The following is a 17,441-nucleotide window of genomic DNA, read 5'->3' as shown; positions in this document are numbered from 1 at the left end:
TTTAAAAGGGTTCGGCCACTTTTTTCATCATTTTGAGTGAATATATATATATATATATATATAAACCATTTTCTATATTCTTATTAGATGCCCAACTTTCTGATAAAAAAATGTATATATTAGCTTGACAGCAATTTAACAACTCGTCTTAGAGATGTTCAAAGAAAATAGCATTTTTATCTTCTTTCTTTGTTATTTATTTTATTTCTTAAAATAAAATAAAATAAATCCTATCCTTTTTTTTATCTCCCTGAATTTCCTTTGAAAGTTGTCGCGTCCGTGCTGTAGGTGTGACCGCTGGGCGTCGTTGCTACAGTTGATTGGTGGTTTGCGGCTACGTCCGCATGGCAACCGCGAGCTGTGTACAAGAAACGAGGCAGGAGAAAGGAGCTTTCTGGCAACGCTGTAAAGCCTTTCAGCAGTCAAATACGTCTTCCCTGCCGTCTTCTTCGTGGACGTCGCTACATCTGGAGACCGCGGGCTTGAATGCGGCGGGCTGTAGGCGCAGACTGACTGACAGGTGAGATGCTGGCACTGTTTCAAGGCGGTGTTTAGCACTGCGCTGTAGTCTAGCACGGTGTGTCCCCAGTAAGGGAGACAATTGGCATGCTCATCGTTTGTTGCGCTGCATTTGTGTCCAGTGGTGTTAATAGTCGTCACTTGCTGCCGTGCTCGAATAAACAAGGTGTGTCCGAGGACAGATAAAGTGCTGAGGCTGTCAGGTTTGGGCCGCAGACCTGCTCTCACATCCCGGCCCGGAGCTGGGTGGATGTTCTGTCTGTGTGTGGAGGGAACAGGGTGGCGTCATAAGCTGCTCTCCCAGCCTCTCTATGCGCTTCCTTAAACATACAGGGCGAGTGCACCATACATAATGAAGACCCCTCCATGTCTTTGCTGTAGCTGCCTGGGTGATGTTGCAGTGACTAACCCTTTAAAGACCCAACCTTGGAACTGCATCTTTGATATTTTCCAGTATTTAAACTATGAGCCATTTAGGGGCATTATGCATATGTGCAGAAACACCACAGATGCCCTTTGAAGCATCCAGCAGAAAAATACAGTTTAGTGACCGAGTTTAAAAGTGCAAAGGAGTACTATGAACTTACTTGAACCATCATAATAGACTAGAGTAAGAATTGAATTAAAGTGCAAAAATTAGCATTTTGCAAAATTAGGCACCAGAATCATCAATGGGAAGGTTAACGTTCTCTAGGCGTTAAGAAAGAAAACACCTAATAACCTCGAACAGTATACTGATCTGGAAATTGGAGTGACACAAGGGGAAAGCATGTAGCATTATCTGTTAACCATGGTACAGACAGTGTGATGAGTCTCACACAGTCCAGTGATGTGAGAGAGGACGTAAGCAGAGAGATGAATTCTGAAGTGTAGATAAGTTGCAATGTAGGGACTGTTTCATTGTGCTGACGGACAGTGGCCTAAATTATGCTGGAAAAGCTCCCAAGGAGTTTTTGAAGGTAGAGAAGTAGAATATTCTGCCGTGGCCAGTTTAACCAGCTGGTCTGTATTCTGTCAAGTATGAATTTCACTTGGTATAAGCAAACCCAAGGGAGAAAGCCACATGAACAAACAACGGCTGATTAGAGCTGCAGTAAAGCTTAGAAAAATAGAAATATTTTAAAACATGGTTTATGATTAAGTGATTGTTTTCCAGTTACATTTTCAATTGGATCTAAAAAAAAATGTGTTTCAAAGCTGTTGTGTTGGTGTACAGATCGAGAATTATAAAAACTGGAATTCACCTCCGTTTTTGTTTGTCATGTATTTTTTGCAGGTGTGAAAAATTTGGGAATGCATAAACCAAAATGTCAAATATAAGGGTCAAAGGTTAGATTGGCTTTGGAAAATGTGAAAGATGGAATACATTTTGGACTTTTAGCTGTATTTTTATATGTTTTACAGCTTTTCTCACAGAAAAAGAACTCCTCCTTAGCCAATTACACTACAGCAAAGCAAATAAAGTAATATGTTAACACTTGAATAAAGAAATGTCTTTCTTTAAATGGATCTACAGGAAAAACAGACATTTTCTATGAATAAACAAAAACTTTGTTGTAGAATTAGAGGACAGTTTGGGTTATGAGCCACCAGAATTTCTATAATTTTACATATTTCTTACAATTTAAGGCCAAAGAGTCATGCTGACAGATTATTTTTCCATTTCTTTTCACTTACTACAGTAGTAATATTACAATTAGAATAATTTCCTTAAGATTGGGAACATCAGCATAAGTCTTTCTTCTTTTGCTGTGACCTTTCCATTAACAGGCTTCTGCCTTCTCTCTCTGTTTTTTTGTTTTGTTTTTTGTACAGCCAGCTATAAGCTGCCCCCAAAAGATCTGCAACATGACAGCAGAGGAGACGATCAACATAAAGGAGGCTGAGGTGATCAAGCTGATCCTGGACTTTCTCAACTCCAGGAAGCTGCACATTAGCATGCTGGCTCTGGAGAAGGAAAGCAGTGTTATCAATGGACTATACTCTGATGATATGCTTTTCCTCAGGTACACACACTCATATGGCACGAGCGGGATAGAGAGAAGGTTTTCACAGGATTCTTAAATTGTTCATTTGTTGTTTTTAATCAGGCAACTCATTCTGGACGGCCAGTGGGAGGAGGTGATGCAGTTCATTCAACCGTTAGAAGGAATGGACAAGTTTGACAAGAAAAGGTGAGAGAAGCTATACGGGGCTGTTTCGTACCAGTCTTCACATAACAAAGAACATTTTTAAGTGTACTTGTTTGTAAGCACGTTTGCACTTTTGTTTCCAGGTTTCGCTACATCATATTTAAGCAGAAGTTTCTGGAAGCCTTGTGTGTTAATAATGCCATGTCGGCTGCTGAAGACCCTCTAAATGTATGTGTACTTTTATATATACGTATGTCTTTGAAATGTATTATGAACTAGATGCATGTTTCCTAGCAGCTGCTCGTTGCTCAGTATAGCAGCCTGTGATTATAAAGCTACGTTAATGTAAATTCTCTGCGGTAAAGAGAATTTTAATCTAGACTAAAAAGAAATTACACATTATAGTACTTGTTAAAGTATAGCAAGTATAATCTCTGAGATACTAGTTTAGCAACAGTTTCTTTCTATGATTCGCATTATTTTTTTGGATGATGCCTACTTTTTTAGAGCGAACCGGTGTTAAAAAAAAACAGTCTGTTACGGGCCACATAAGCTCTCTACTTGAGCACAGAGAAGTAAAATTGACAGGTGGGTTGGTATCTCCTTAAGCTGGTAAAAAGCCAGTTTCACAGCAGGCTTTCCTCACTCCCATCCTGTTGTGTGATAATCTGTGTTTGTAAGGAACAGCTAATGTCATCCTTTATCTGTCAAAACACCAGTGGGCTTCTGTATTGAGCACCCCAAAATATAATCACTGTCTGGTCCGCCTGAATTTTTCTGCTTTTACAGCTAGAGATCACCATGCAAGAGGCAGTAAAGTGCCTGCACAGTCTGGAGGAGTTCTGTCCGACCAAGGAGGACTACAGCAAGCTGTGTCTCCTCCTCACACTGCCACGCCTCACCCATCACGCAGAGTTCAAAGACTGGAATCCGAGCACGGCACGAGTGCATTGCTTCGAAGAGGCCTGCGCGATGGTAGCCGAGTTCATCCCTGCGGACAGAAAGTTGAGTGAGGCGGGCTTCAGGGCTAGCGGGAACCGCCTCTTCCAGCTGCTAATCAAAGGGATCCTTTATGAGTGCTGTGTAGAGTTCTGTCAGGTAATCTGATGCGCTATTAGTGAAAAGGTTAACAGTTAGGCTTAAGTGGCTGATAAAAGGCTCAAACCTGCAGAGGTGTTCAAAACTACTAAAAAAGGGTTTTATTGCAAAGTAACCTATTACTTTTTTTGTTTAAAAAAACAAACTGTCTAGTTTTTGCACATTTGTGTCTCCGAAAAAATAGAATAGGTTTTAAGAAGCTTTTCTGTTTTGTAGAGTAAAGCAACAGGAGAGGAGATCACAGAGGGCGAGGTGCTGCTTGGCGTGGATTTGCTGTGTGGGAACGGCTGTGATGAGCTGGATTTGTCGCTGCTCTCCTGGCTGCAGAATCTTTCCCCGGGTGCCTTCACCTGCGCCTTCCAGCAGAAGACCCTCAACATCCACGTGGACCGGCTGGTGAAGCCCAGCAAAGCTGGCCACGCCGACCTCCTTACTCCATTAATCAACCGTCTGTCCCCGTGCCCTACCTCACCCTTTCATCAAAGACCTCATTCGGCCGACACCTACATGTCGAGATCCCTCAACCCAGCTCTGGACGGCCTGTCTCACGGTTTGGCGGCCCAGGACAAGAGAGGCCTGGAGACAAACATGAAGTTCGCTCTTAGCCGGAGCCTCGTGGAGAATAACGTGCATCAGCAGGACGATTCACCTGAGAGGTAAAGTCAAAGAAACTGGAAAGGGATATTTCGTACATCTTGTTGGGAGTAAATATAAATGTTATTTTGCTAAATAAACACTGAACTTTCCCTGGTGTCAGGAAAACAAATTGCACTCATTCAGCATTCTAATTAGTAGTAACTAATGCAGTCGAATCAAACTTATAAACCCCAGAATAAAAATGCTGCTTGACCTGTCCATGCAAAGATTCATTATTTAAATCCTGCCTACAAACAACGAACCACGCAGGCTATTATGTAAAACCTTTTCTTTATTTAAAATCCCTCTAATGTATGTTATTATACTTTTTAAAAAAATAAATAAATATATATATATATATATATATATATATATATATATATATATATATATATATATATATATATATATATATATATATATATATATATATATATATATATATATATATATATATATATATATATATATATATTTAGTAGTATAGATGTCTGCCAGACTGTTGCTAGTTACTTTTACAAGGTCCAGCAAGGTTGAGACAGGATGTTGGCCCCACCTGTTGGATGTAGTCAAGCTGTACATCTAGGCGCAAAAATGCATCAGTGTTGATGTGATATGCACATATATGAGATCATAGTTAATGGATTTTATGCAAAACAGCAGAAATATTATTGTAGCTGACACAATTCTAGACTAATCTTCAATCACAGGTTAATTAAGAGCTTTTTAATTTGACTCTGCTATTATTGTTTGCATAACCCTTATAGATAAAATGTTTTTGACTTGAGATATAAAATCAGATAAACTGATTGACACGTCTTCCTAACTATAGGAAGCACTCACAAGGGCTGGATGGACCAAACACCACACGCACACCACTGACTCCTGGAAAAGACGGTGGGCCACCGTGCAGCACAGAAACACATGAGGTATGAACTGCAGGCCGTAAGCAGCAGACTTGTGTGCACGGTTTAAGCCTGAAATCAGCCAGTGTCATCTGCTGTTTAAAGGTGAAAGTGAATAAATGCCAGGCTTCACCTCCGGGTTCTCAGATCAAAGTAGTTTCTCGACTGTTATGAAGAAAAAGCAACAGTTAGCTGTCTGGTCACTTGAGTCAAAGTCAGTGAAAGATTTTCAGTCTGGAGTTAAAGACACAGAATGAATCCCCCCTGAACCCCCCCCTGGTCTTAACGCCTTTATTGCATTATAAATCCTGCCTGAATTCTATACTACACGTCCACATAGGGCACTTGCACCTTGCTGCCCCCTGTCCCAGTGTAGCGAGGTGGAGCTCATGGACACTGGAAACACATAATCTGCTTTGATATGCAGCCACATCCAAAGATGGCCTCCTGCTTTCATCATCGCTCATCTTTATACATTTCAGGTCCCATCTAGAAGAGCATAGTACTTTAAGATTATATCACCGCGCGTGTGTGTGTGTGCATGAAAAGTGGTGAGAGGCCTGAAGGATAATATACTGTTGACTCAATGCAATGAGTTCCTTGAAAACTTTTTTATGGGGTGGATGATGGAGGACGAGGCCTTGGGAGTTGAAGAGTTGTCAGCAGTGGCTCTGGGAACGAGTTTGGCTTTTATAATCTGGTGTGTGTGTGTGTGTGTGTGTGTGTGTGTTTTGTGTGTGTCTGGACACTTCCAAGCTTTGAAGCACAGAACATTGAAAGGCACTATGAATTATTCATCCTACAGGGCCTGCTTTGGTAAAATAGAAAATACAGTTTCAGGGATTTCTACATTTTCTGCAGAAACAATTCAACTGTTTTTTTGGTGGGGGCTCATTTTGGTAGCTTGTGTCCTTGTCCGTGTCCAGCGTCGTGACTCCACTGAGCACATCCAGGAGTATTACAGACAGCGGCTCCGCGTGCAGCAACATCTGGAACAGAAGCAGCAGCAGAAGCAGCTTTACCAGCAGATGCTGCTGGAGGGGGGAGTGAAGCCCCAGGATGGAGCCCAGCACAACCTCACAGAAACCTTCCTCAGCAGGTGAGGGTGTCATTCCTACAGGATTTGATGTCAGCGAGGAATAAAACGCAAGCCGGGTGCTACGACAGAGCTTGTCTTTGTCTAGATCCATCCAGAAGTTGGAAGAGATGAATGTGGGCATCGACCACCGTGGAGAGGACATGATGGCGCAGCTGGGCCAGCAGTGGAACGGGCTGACGGGGAACAACAGCACATCTAGCCCAAGGGTGCCTCACACCCGTCACACCCCAGATGAAGGACCGCCGAGGGACAAGCCAGGTGGGGTGAGCAGCAGCACGCCAGTAAGCACCGGGAGCCACAGCTTGCCATTGCTCAGTGAGTCCCCAGTTCCTCCCAATAAAAGGTAAGAGCCTCCTGCTATTGGTCTCCACCGAAACATCTTAACTTGTTAGAAGTTAGGCTCACATTTTGCTGGTGTGTAGGGAATGCTTTTAGTGACTGTTCAGCTGCTAATTAATTGAAATAGAACATGTATCAAAAAGAAGAATCAGATTTCAAAAGGCTATGTTTGCTATGTTTAATGCAGCTTTCCTCATAGCCAGCATTTGGTAATTATTATCAAATATTTGAAACATGTCACTCCGAGCTCTTATTGATGGGAACCAAAAAAACCCCAATGTTTATGACTTGTTTATTTATTGTTCTGTTTTGTGCTCAAAGAATCACTGGCGCTGGTCCTACAGTCCAGGATGACTCCACAAGCTCTGCAACACGTAGCACACATGAGGTATGTAAGTACGCTCTGTTGATATTTAACTTCCATACATTCCACATACAGTGGTATGCAAAAGTTTGGACACCGCTGATAATTTTCATGATTTCCCTTCATAAATTCATTGGTTGTTTGGATCAGCAATTTCATGTCAATTTATCATATAGCAGATGAACACAATGATATTTGAAATGAAGTTTATAGGATTTACAGAAAGTGTGCAATAGTTACTTAAACTAAATTAGGCAGGTGCATAAATTTGGGCACCCCAACAGAAATCTTCCATCAATATTTAGAAGATCCTCCTTTTGCAGAAATAACAGCCTCCAAACCTGAACACTTCCTATAGCTTCCTATACCTTGTACTTGTTCCTCTGCATGAATGCCTTAGTGGATTTTGAGCAGTGTTTACGGTCGTTGTCTTGTTGAAGTATCCAGCCCTAGCGCAACTTCAACCTCAAGAGACACTGTTTGTGGCATGTGTTTGTGCCATCCTTCGCCTCTGCTTATCTAAGATTTTTCTTGACCTGTCACTTCCGGCCGTAACTTAAACTGTGCCTGTGGTCTTCCATTTCCTCGCTTTGTTGCTCAAAGCGGAAACTGACAGCTGAAATATCTGAGATAGCTTTTTGTATACTTCCCCTAAACCGTGATGTTGAACAATCTTTGTTTTCAGGTCATTTGAGTTGTTTTGAGGCTCCCATGTAGCCACTCTTGAAAGAAGTATTGGCCACCTTAAATGCCCTTTCTCATGACTGGATTCACCTGTGTATGTAGGTCAAGGGTCAATGAGCTTACCAAACAAATCTTATGTTCCAATAATTAGTGCTACAGGTATTCAAATCAATAAAACAACAAGGGTTCCCAAATTTATGCACCTGCCTAATTTAGTTTAAGTTACTATTGCACACTTTCTGTAAATCCTAAAAACTTCATTTCACTTCTCAAATATCATTGTGTTCATCTGCTATATGATATATTTAAATGAAATTGCTGATCCGAACAACCAATGAATTTATGAAGGAAAATCATGAAAATTATCAGGGGTGCCCAAACTTTTGCATACCACTGTGAATGCTTAAACAAAGCTGCAAACTTCATGACACTGTTTGTTTTGTTTTGTTTTTATCTTCCTGTGAAGCCCGCAAAGTGCAAAACACAGTTTGTTAAGGTGAGCCAGCTCGAGGACACACAGGCAGTGCGCGCAGTGGCCTTCCATCCCGCCGGTGCGCTGTATGCCGTCGGCTCCAACTCAAAAACCCTGAGAGTGTGTGCCTACCCGGAAACACTAACTGCCAGGTGGGAGCGGCTTACAGGGACCTACAAATCCACACTGTGAGATATTTAATTTGTAATTGAAAGCCACAGAGATACATGTCATTTTTGTATCTCTAGAGCAATTTTGATGACTTGAACAGCTTACTTTCTTTTCTTACTTTGAAAAAAGACAACGACCCAATATGAGCAAGCATTTGGCGACAGTGGGAAAGAAAAACTCCCTTTTAAGAGGAAGAAACTTCAGGGAAGAGCAGCCATCTGCTGCAACCGGTTTCATCAAAATGAAAAATAAAATTCACTCATGGAAAAAATCCAAAATATGTGGATTCAAGGAACCTTTAAATTTTTTTTTCTTAAAGGTAGAAGTCATGCCTTCATCATTTTTTTCTGTCTGTGTCTATGTTTGTTTGCTTCTTTAGTGGTTCTGGTGGAGCGAAGCAGCCGGCTGTGCGCTTCAGGCGGAACAAACATCACAAGGGCTCAATCTACTGCGTCGCCTGGAGCCACTGTGGACAGCTTTTGGCCACTGGCTCCAATGATAAATATGTCAAAGTCTTGCCTTTCAATGCAGACACCTGCAATGCCACAGGTACACACAATAAGGAAAATATTAGGATAATATTAGAAAAATAAGTTTAAGCTGATGCAGAAAACTTCTCATGTTTCTTCTGTTGCTAAACTGCTTGGAAACATCTGTATCTTTACCCAAACGTACTCCTGTGATTCAGGCCCAGATCTGGAGTTTAGCATGCATGACGGCACTATTAGAGATTTGGCTTTTATGGAAGGTCCTGAAAGTGGAGGATCTATTTTGATCAGTGCTGGAGCCGGGGACTGCAACATCTACACTACTGACTGTCAGAGAGGACAGGGCCTTCATGCCCTGAGCGGACACACCGGTATGTCCCCGTTTACCTGCAGCTTGGTCTAAGCAAACTCTGGATAGGGGTTTTCAAAGTGTGGTCCTCAGTAGCGTTTTATGGTATTGTCTGCTTCATTCATCCACTGTAGGTTCTTTGAAACACAAATTTAGCATGAGTACCAACATTTATCGCATTTATTGCAAAGTTGTTGAAAAGAGTTGTTGTGAATAGAGCTCAGATATTATGTGCTGTTTTGAACAGGTCACATTCTGACTCTGTACACATGGGGAGGGTGGATGATTGCTTCAGGCTCACAGGACAAAACTGTCCGCTTCTGGGACCTGCGGGTGCCCAGCTGTGTTCGGGTGGTGGGCACAACTTTGCATGGCACAGGTGAGTCATACTGAAACTTGCTATTTTGTTTGATTGGAAATGCTTTTTTACCACACTGCTACAGGTTAGAGTGGTTTTACAGGAAGACACTTACACTTTTATGAAGAGCACGACTTCCATAAATTAGAAAGGAAAAAAGAGAAATTAAAGACAGAAATCAACTGAAGCTTCAGGGCAAGTCAAAAAATATTTGAAAGCTACAGTTAGTTATTTTCTGAGGTTATTTAATATAAAACAATAATATATTAAGATATACATGATTTTGTATGTAATTACATCAGTATACATTTATTACATTCTCAGAAACTTAGAACTAATCCAGTAAAAATAGAAATATGGGGAGGAGGCACCAGTTTTTTGAAATGTTGGCCATGTTGCCCATCCATCTTGAACACAGTGGATGAGATGGACATTGTTGCTCTGCCTGGTCTTGGTTTTTTATGTATGTGGCTAGAGACCAACCAGATATGTTGTTAATCGCAAATAGCTCTTTCACACTGTATATTTGCTATTTCCACTTTATCCTCTTCCTCCTCATCTATGGCCTCGTCATGAACTGAAGTGAGAGCTCTAACACACGGAAACATGCATAAATGTGCATTCCCCTACAGCAGCCACTGTAGCTAGGATGCTATTTTAAACGCTGTAACTTTTAAAAATATATTTAAATATGCATCCAGTTTTGCACCAAAATATACAGTTTATATTTAAAAATAAATGTTTAAAAATGTTAGCTGCAGGTAGTGTTAAAGTTTTACCTTATTTGTAGTATTTTCAGCTGAGTCTGCATTCGTTTTGTAATATTTCGTTGTTTAAATCTAAGCAAAAAGATGACAAAGTTAGCCGCAAAGATGCATTATCGATGGCCCTTTACTCTTAAATGTGGCAAATCCAGTTATTGCTGTTATTTCCAGGCTGCGGCCCTCTCTTTGTCCTGTTTGCTCTCCTAGCATTAGCATTACCTCAGCTATCTGTTCTACGCAGTTGCAGCAAAAAATCATTTAGATGATGATTAACTCAGTTCAATAAAATCTTGTTTGCTGTTTGGGTTATTTGTGATAACATTAATCCACTGATATCGCATTATCAAACACAGACATGAAGGACACCTAAAGTAGGAGCATATCTGCTGCCTGCATGTTTGTAGTTTGTCAGCAGCTTGTCTCTTATGAAACTCTTAATATGAACAGCTGATGAAACCATAATCAAGCGCTGCACTCCAGTAAATTGAAATAATAAAACAAGTGTTTATCACTGTAGTATTCGCTGATGACAACTGTAAAACATTTTGTCACGGTTTCCCTTTGCAAATGCAAAATGCCTGGATAACATTTAAGGTTTTGAGTGTCAGAAACTGCTCCTGTCAGCAAAATACTTTTTAAGCTGCATCCAACAACATGACGTTTTTCACATTGTACGTCACTCAGGAAGTGCAGTCGCTTCAGTGGCAGTGGATCCCAGCGGCCGCCTGCTCGCCACCGGTCAGGAGGACAGCACCTGCATGCTGTACGACATTAGAGGAGGCCGCATAGTGCAGACGTACCGCCCCCACAGCAGTGACATACGCTCTGTGCGCTTCTCACCGGGAGCCCATCATCTCCTCACTGGTTCCTATGACAACAGGATCATAATCAGCGACCTTCAAGGTAGCTTGAAATAAGTCATTGTTTGAAGTGAAAAATCCAATTTTGAAGCACTTAAAATTGTGTTTGTAAGCTCCTCCTGTGTGATATTTCCCCCTTCTCTGACCCCAGGTGACCTAACCAAGCCCCTCCCTCAGACGGCGGCAGGGGAGCACTGGGACAAGGTGATCCAGTGTAGGTGGCACCCACACGATCGGACCTTTGTCTCCTCGTCTGCGGATCGAACCGTCATCCTCTGGGCTCCGGGCCCGTGAGATTTCGAGAAAGAGCACAAGAGCACAGTTTCCACATACACCCCAGCTCCGAGGTGTATTGGTGTGCAAAACATGCATATCGTAAACGTCAAGTTGTTTATATGTTTAAAGATAAGTGCACGTGTGCGTACAGTAGGGTGACAGGTGCACTTTTGAGCCAGAAAAGCCAGTCACTTTAAGGAGGACACTTTCTACGTATGTGTGTATATGAATGTCCATATATGTCTTTGGGTATGTGCCAATGTGTGCTCAAGCAACCATGAATTTCTGGAAATCGGAGTGTATATGGCTTTGCAGTTTGAGTCAAATTTAAGGGAAAATGTGAGGTTGAATTTCTAAATATACATAGAACATGTCTGTGCGTTCGCTTGATACCTTACAGCTTGTGACTTTTATAATTTCAGCAAAGATTAAATGGCAAATGTGATACAGAGTATAAAGATGGTCGCTAAGGCCCATCTTAAAAAGCACTTTACTTTACTTTGACTGCGAGCATACTTATCTTATATTTTAGCTCATCTCTCACACTGCCCAAGCAAGTACACTCAAAACATGGAGGTAAACAAAGAAGTAGGGTTGGTGTAATGTGACATTTAGCATCTTAACACAGCAACTCTTTTGATCATTTCTGCAGGAAGGAGCAACAGAATTTAATGTTCTGGAGAGAAGCCACATTTGGTTATGCATATCATAACGTGCCTTTTTTGTAACTGTTGTGTAGTTTTTTTGGATGCCTGGATTGATAGATTTGTTTTTGTTTTTTTAAATTTGCAGCTTTATTTTGGTATTTTATCACATGCCTTTTGTCAGCTGCAAGTTCAAACAAGGTCACTGCACCCATCAGCATCACTTATATGCATACAACAGTTTATTCACTTACATGAAAGCTCAACAAAGAGTACCGCTGGGTGTGAGTTACATGCAGCACCCGAACAAGTCGAGTTAAGCTTTAGGAACCTCTTCTTGGGAACTCTGGTTCGAGCGCATGGAAGTGTTTACCCGCAGTCGGTCGATAAATTTGGGATAATTTGAATATTTGAACACACTAAGCCAAAGCTTGTAGCAGCTGAAAAGCGATAAAGGGAGGAAATGGTTGATGTGACAAGAAAAAAATTTCTTAAATCAGAGATGCAAAGTGTGGATTCACGAGAACCCGAGTCCCAGAGAAGGTTTAGGGATTTATAGTGAACTTCACAATAGAATCCACTAAATGCAGACAACCACGAGAGTCTCTGTATTTTGGATCAGCAGGCTAATGTCAAAACAGTGGTAATGATGCACTTTAAAGAGATGCTTCAGGACTGCACAGTGTGAAACACCAGTGTCGTTGGCTTGTTTAACTTTTAGCTTCACTTTTTTGAGCAGCCTGGTGCAAGTGTGAGACAGAGACGAGGCTGAGAAAACGACTGACCTTTGTGGGATTATCGTATTGTGCTTTACATTTTACCTTATCTGTGACTCTTGATGGCATATTCCGTGTCACTGTCCACCTGTAATAGTTACATGCACAAATGTGTCACAAGTAAGACAAGTGCCAAGGGGTCATTAGGGTTCAAACTGTTAAAAAATAAAGTAGTGGCTGTCTAACACACCTTCTTTTAAGGAATACTTTGAAACAAACTGACAAAATAAAGATATCGAGTGAAATAATTGATGTGTTTCATCTTTTTTTTTTGTATCAATCACACACACCCACTGGCTGCTTGTTTAGCACGGCTTGTTAATACTGGGATGGGTCCAGACATGATTGTAATATATGGTTATCTGAGTTACTGTTGCTTTCCAGTCAGCTTATACCTAATAAACTGACTGGTGAGTGTACATCACTGATTTAAATGATCTTAGAGCCTGTGCACACAGGTAGATGCAAAGCAAACATAGTTATGTGCAAGTGCAGGGTGCACATAGGTTCACCTTTTCCTCTGTGCAATTGCCAACATAAGTCTGCTACTGCCTATCCCAGCATACTCCCATTGCTGCATGGCAGTAATACAGTTTTTGGCCTTTGACAGAAAAGCAATTTATAAATTTTCACAGCTTGCCAAGTCTGAGCCAGTATTTTCTAGGAAAAGGTTTGAAAAAAAAATGATAGGAAGTCATAAAGCACATAGAGAAAAATCAAGTGCAAGAGTTTAGAGATGCACTGGGGTGATAAAAGGATGGAGGTAACTGCAGAGAAGAGAGCAAGAGGGGGATTTAGCATCACTCACATGCTGCGCTCGATCATTCCCTCTTTTGTGCAGTGGACAATGAGGGCCAGAGGTACGGGGGCTTAAAAAGGATACGCGCAGTGTCACAGCCAACAAACCTGGAGAGCGACCAGCCAAAACCAGAGGTATCAGTTTAAAAATGTACAAGTGTAAAAGAACGTAACTGAGTGTATTTGCCAGGAAAATATTAGAGTCTTTTTTGGCCTTAAAGGGAAAAGGACAAATTTGCTTTTGAAGAGGAAAACCTACAAAGATATAGAAGACATGAGGTGTCAAGATTGGTGATTTTTATTTATATATTTATTTATTTTAACTGAGAAAGGATCTGTACAGCTTACAAACTGGACCTGTGACCCCAGTGTTGGTTCATGTTACTTGATAGAAACATATGGGACTCAGGTGTAAAATTTCTTTGGATGTTTGGACATTTTTTTTGGCGAGAAGTACGGAAAAAGTGAGTGCATGAAGTTGCTGGTTTACTGGCTGGCTGACAGAGAGCAGCAGTGCTGACGGTTCAGTTACTCAGTGATGGAAGATTAGTTTGTGGAGCACGGAGGGGAATTAGTGATGAACAATGGCTCTGAACTGCCTGTTAGGCAAGCTTTTTGCCATACAGCAGTTTGAGTCAAGTGTTTTTCTGACTATAACCAATTTTAGAATTAAATTAAAAGCACATTTATCTGATGTGGTGATACGAGATGTAACTTTTCCATCAAAACGCATCAAGATAATCTCTCGAGATTTAAAAAGGAAAGCGTGCTTTAAACAGAAAGAGGTCGCTCCTCAGACTCGCAACAAGTTTTGGATCGCCTTTATTGCAGTTATAAGAACTAAGCCACGTGCATGTGTGGCAGGGACTTGCTCTTTGCTGTCTTACTAGATGTAGATTTGGTAATGGATTTCTGTAATTAATGAGGAGCTTAGCTTTGTGCATTTTATGTGATCATCTAAAAGACTCGAGGGTCGACAGGAGAAAAAAAATCCAAAGACTGTGTGCAGCTGATCTTTCAGGAAATGAATATGTAGGTGTTGTGCACAAACTCTTAATTCTGTATTTTTCCCCAACTCTGTCCTCTCTTCCCCGAGCAGCTGTTGAATGTTTAGGAGGACGGTCTCTTGCCAGGCGTCTCCACAATGCTCTATACTTTAGCAGGAGGAGGCACCCTCTGCGGCGTGGCCGCCCTTGTGCTTCTCATAGTTTCTACAGCGACGGACTTCTGGATGCAGTATCGATACTCTGGCAGCTCGGCCAATCAGGGGCTTTGGAGATTCTGCATCAACCACAAATGCCACGCCCACACCATCACTGTAGGTGAGTGGTCCACCTCAAGATTTTTTGTAACAAACTCATAAATTTAACTGTAACAAAAGTATCTGAATTCATGCAGACTATGTTGTGAGTAGAAAAATTAGTACAGCATAGAAAACTAAAGCAAGTGCACATGGTTTATATGTAAGACTGCAGTACCTCAGTTATTCAAAAGATAATGTTTAGCACATTTAAAGGGCTACATACTGAACTCAGAGGATATTGTGATAGTATCAACATAATATCAATATCAATGTTGTTAGCGATACTGTCCACCTACCTCTACACTGCAACTGTGTGCTTTCTCTAAAAGTTAACTGGCTACAATTCTTATTTACAGTTAAATATTTTAAGCAGATGATTAAATAATCAAATTCATGGCAGGTTTTGTGACTAAGGCAACATGAGCTGCACAATCAGTGCAAATGTAAGTGTAGAATCAGCATGTGGACATGGTTCTGACCTTTTTGTTTCCAGCCTTCTGGGATGCCACACGGGCCTTCATGCTGCTGGCAGTGCTGAGCTGTTTTGCTGGCGTGGTGCTTGGACTGAGCGCTTTCACTAACGGCACCAAGAACAGGAGAGTGCGCACAGGTGGCATCGCCCTGGTCCTGTCAGGTAAACCAAGAGTGATCAGATCAGAAAATACAAATTTCAATACAGTTTTATTTACACTCAATAATCACAACAACAGTCACACGACCAGTTGGGGGTCATTGGGGGCAGCCTGATGCCAGCCCTCTGTCTTGGGTTTTATTTTTGGAACTCTTCCCATCATGTAAAAGATTCCAGAAGCAATTATACATTCAAGTCCTGAATGCAAACTAATTAACTAAATGTCTTGTGTTGATTTTTTTCATATTTTGGGGGCAACATACAGGTCTCAAAAAAATATGTCTTCATGTTTTACCCAGTGGATTTTTTCTGTCTCCTCTGTTCTCAGGTTTTCTCGCTCTGCTGGCTTTGGCAATTTACACTGGTGTGACTGTTACCTTCTTTGGCAAACGCTTCTTGGACTGGCGCTTTTCCTGGTCCTACATCATAGGCTGGGTTGCCATTATTTTGGCCTTTGCAGCAGGTTTGAATTGTATTTATTTCTTATTGTAGGAGTCATGTTTAATGTGAGTGAATCACAGGCAACATGTTTTTTTTATTATTTTTTAAATATTTTATTGTTATTTACTATTTTTCTAATAAGTAATAAAACCAGAGCCTCAGTGTGAGGCTTTTGTCAAATATCAAACTTGATGATAAAATGACAAAAAGGCATTTTCTGGACACATTTAGGTGGACTAAGCAGCTTCTTGGCACTTAGTAACAATTACTCATGGCTACTCTGTCCTTCTAATGAGCTTTCATTGTTTGAGAGCCATCGTTTTTAAAGAAGGTATTTTAATCCTTATCTACATGTCATTTCCTTTTAGGCGTGTTCCAGCTCTGTGCCTACCAGCGGACCACTGCAGAACCTGCTCCTGCCAATAACCCGGAGAGCTGAACAGCACTAACGCACTGCTCTGCTTGCAGACTGTTGCTGCTTGAGTACCTAGGATGGAATAAATAAATATAGATTCCTTTCTTTCTGGTTTCCCTGCAATACATATTTGACACCACGTGCTAGTACACCACTGCTTTTACTTTAATGTAGATACATAATCTGAAACTGTGTGAATTATTGATTTAAAACCAATTGAAAACTAATATTCCAGTTGGTTTTTAACACTTTATCTAACCAGAAAGTCAAACTCTTAAAATGAATGTCGTTTAAAGGTTATGTGACGGATTGTCCACTAGATGGTGCTCTAATGCCACAAACAGGAGGTATGTAAGCGCTCTGCTCAAGGAGTCTTTTTCCTTAAGTTATGCAACTCGGGCTGTAAATCATCTATGACGTTTCAGTAAGTCTTGATTCTGCCTGTTCATCCGACTCTGTTAATATTTACCAACTTTATAGATACAAGTCATCAACATATAAAGTAAGAGTTGATTGTCGATACTGCTGGGAATACCTTTATATCAGTATCAGGTAATACCAAGAGACAATAATTATTGTAAAAGTCTTAGTGCACATTAAACGCTAAAGACTCAACCATGAATTTCCTGCATACAACACGGAAGAATGTGTTTTTCCCATGACTTCCAGTTACAACTCATACCTGATTTTCAATGCCTGTGTGCGTGCTAGTAAATCCCCAGGCGGCGGCCGTGGGTTTAGAAATTTCTCAGCAAACACTGGCATGAATTGGAAATGGGTTTAAAAGGTGTGTAGTTATTTAGATTGGATAGTATCCAAGTTACCTGCCACTCCCAGACTTCATGTTTTCCGTCCGTTTACCACGTCCAATTTATCAAAATAAAAAGGAAAAATATAAAGAACAGAGCACAGGATATTA

The 17,441-nt window shown here is 41.0% G+C and overlaps 2 protein-coding genes across 3 annotated transcripts; both read left to right on the top strand.

Annotated features, from left to right (window-relative positions):
* Window positions 1–335: 335 nt before the first annotated feature.
* On the top strand, window positions 336–12,920 carry LOC102797058 (WD repeat-containing protein 47-like). 2 transcript variants are annotated; one of them, XM_087852761.1, is made up of 16 exons: window positions 336–520; window positions 2,335–2,525; window positions 2,610–2,693; window positions 2,795–2,879; window positions 3,441–3,749; window positions 3,966–4,405; window positions 5,218–5,314; window positions 6,217–6,389; window positions 6,475–6,732; window positions 7,050–7,116; window positions 8,243–8,400; window positions 8,799–8,968; window positions 9,108–9,278; window positions 9,504–9,635; window positions 11,063–11,281; window positions 11,390–12,920. In XM_087852761.1, the coding sequence occupies exons 2-16, from the start codon at window positions 2,368–2,370 to the stop codon at window positions 11,530–11,532; spliced, it is 2,664 nt and encodes an 887-aa protein (XP_087708887.1). In that variant the 5' UTR covers window positions 336–520; window positions 2,335–2,367; the 3' UTR covers window positions 11,533–12,920. The 2 variants fall into 2 exon arrangements, with proteins under 2 accessions (XP_087708887.1, XP_087708886.1); XM_087852760.1 differs by having other exon boundaries at window positions 8,243–8,436.
* Window positions 12,921–13,841: 921 nt separating this feature from the next.
* lim2.2 (lens intrinsic membrane protein 2.2) lies at window positions 13,842–16,605 on the top strand. The gene is made up of 5 exons (XM_006791995.3): window positions 13,842–13,867; window positions 14,832–15,054; window positions 15,529–15,669; window positions 15,995–16,129; window positions 16,476–16,605. Exons 2-5 carry the CDS (start codon window positions 14,877–14,879, stop codon window positions 16,544–16,546), a joined length of 525 nt encoding a protein of 174 aa, XP_006792058.1. The 5' UTR covers window positions 13,842–13,867; window positions 14,832–14,876; the 3' UTR covers window positions 16,547–16,605.
* Window positions 16,606–17,441: the final 836 nt, after the last annotated feature.

The sequence above is a fragment of the Neolamprologus brichardi genome, chromosome 15 (genome assembly GCF_056152115.1).
Source record: "Neolamprologus brichardi isolate AB-2024 chromosome 15, ASM5615211v1, whole genome shotgun sequence".
In the NCBI taxonomy this organism is placed as follows: Eukaryota; Metazoa; Chordata; class Actinopteri; order Cichliformes; family Cichlidae; genus Neolamprologus; species Neolamprologus brichardi.
This window is presented reverse-complemented; position numbering and strand designations above follow the sequence as displayed.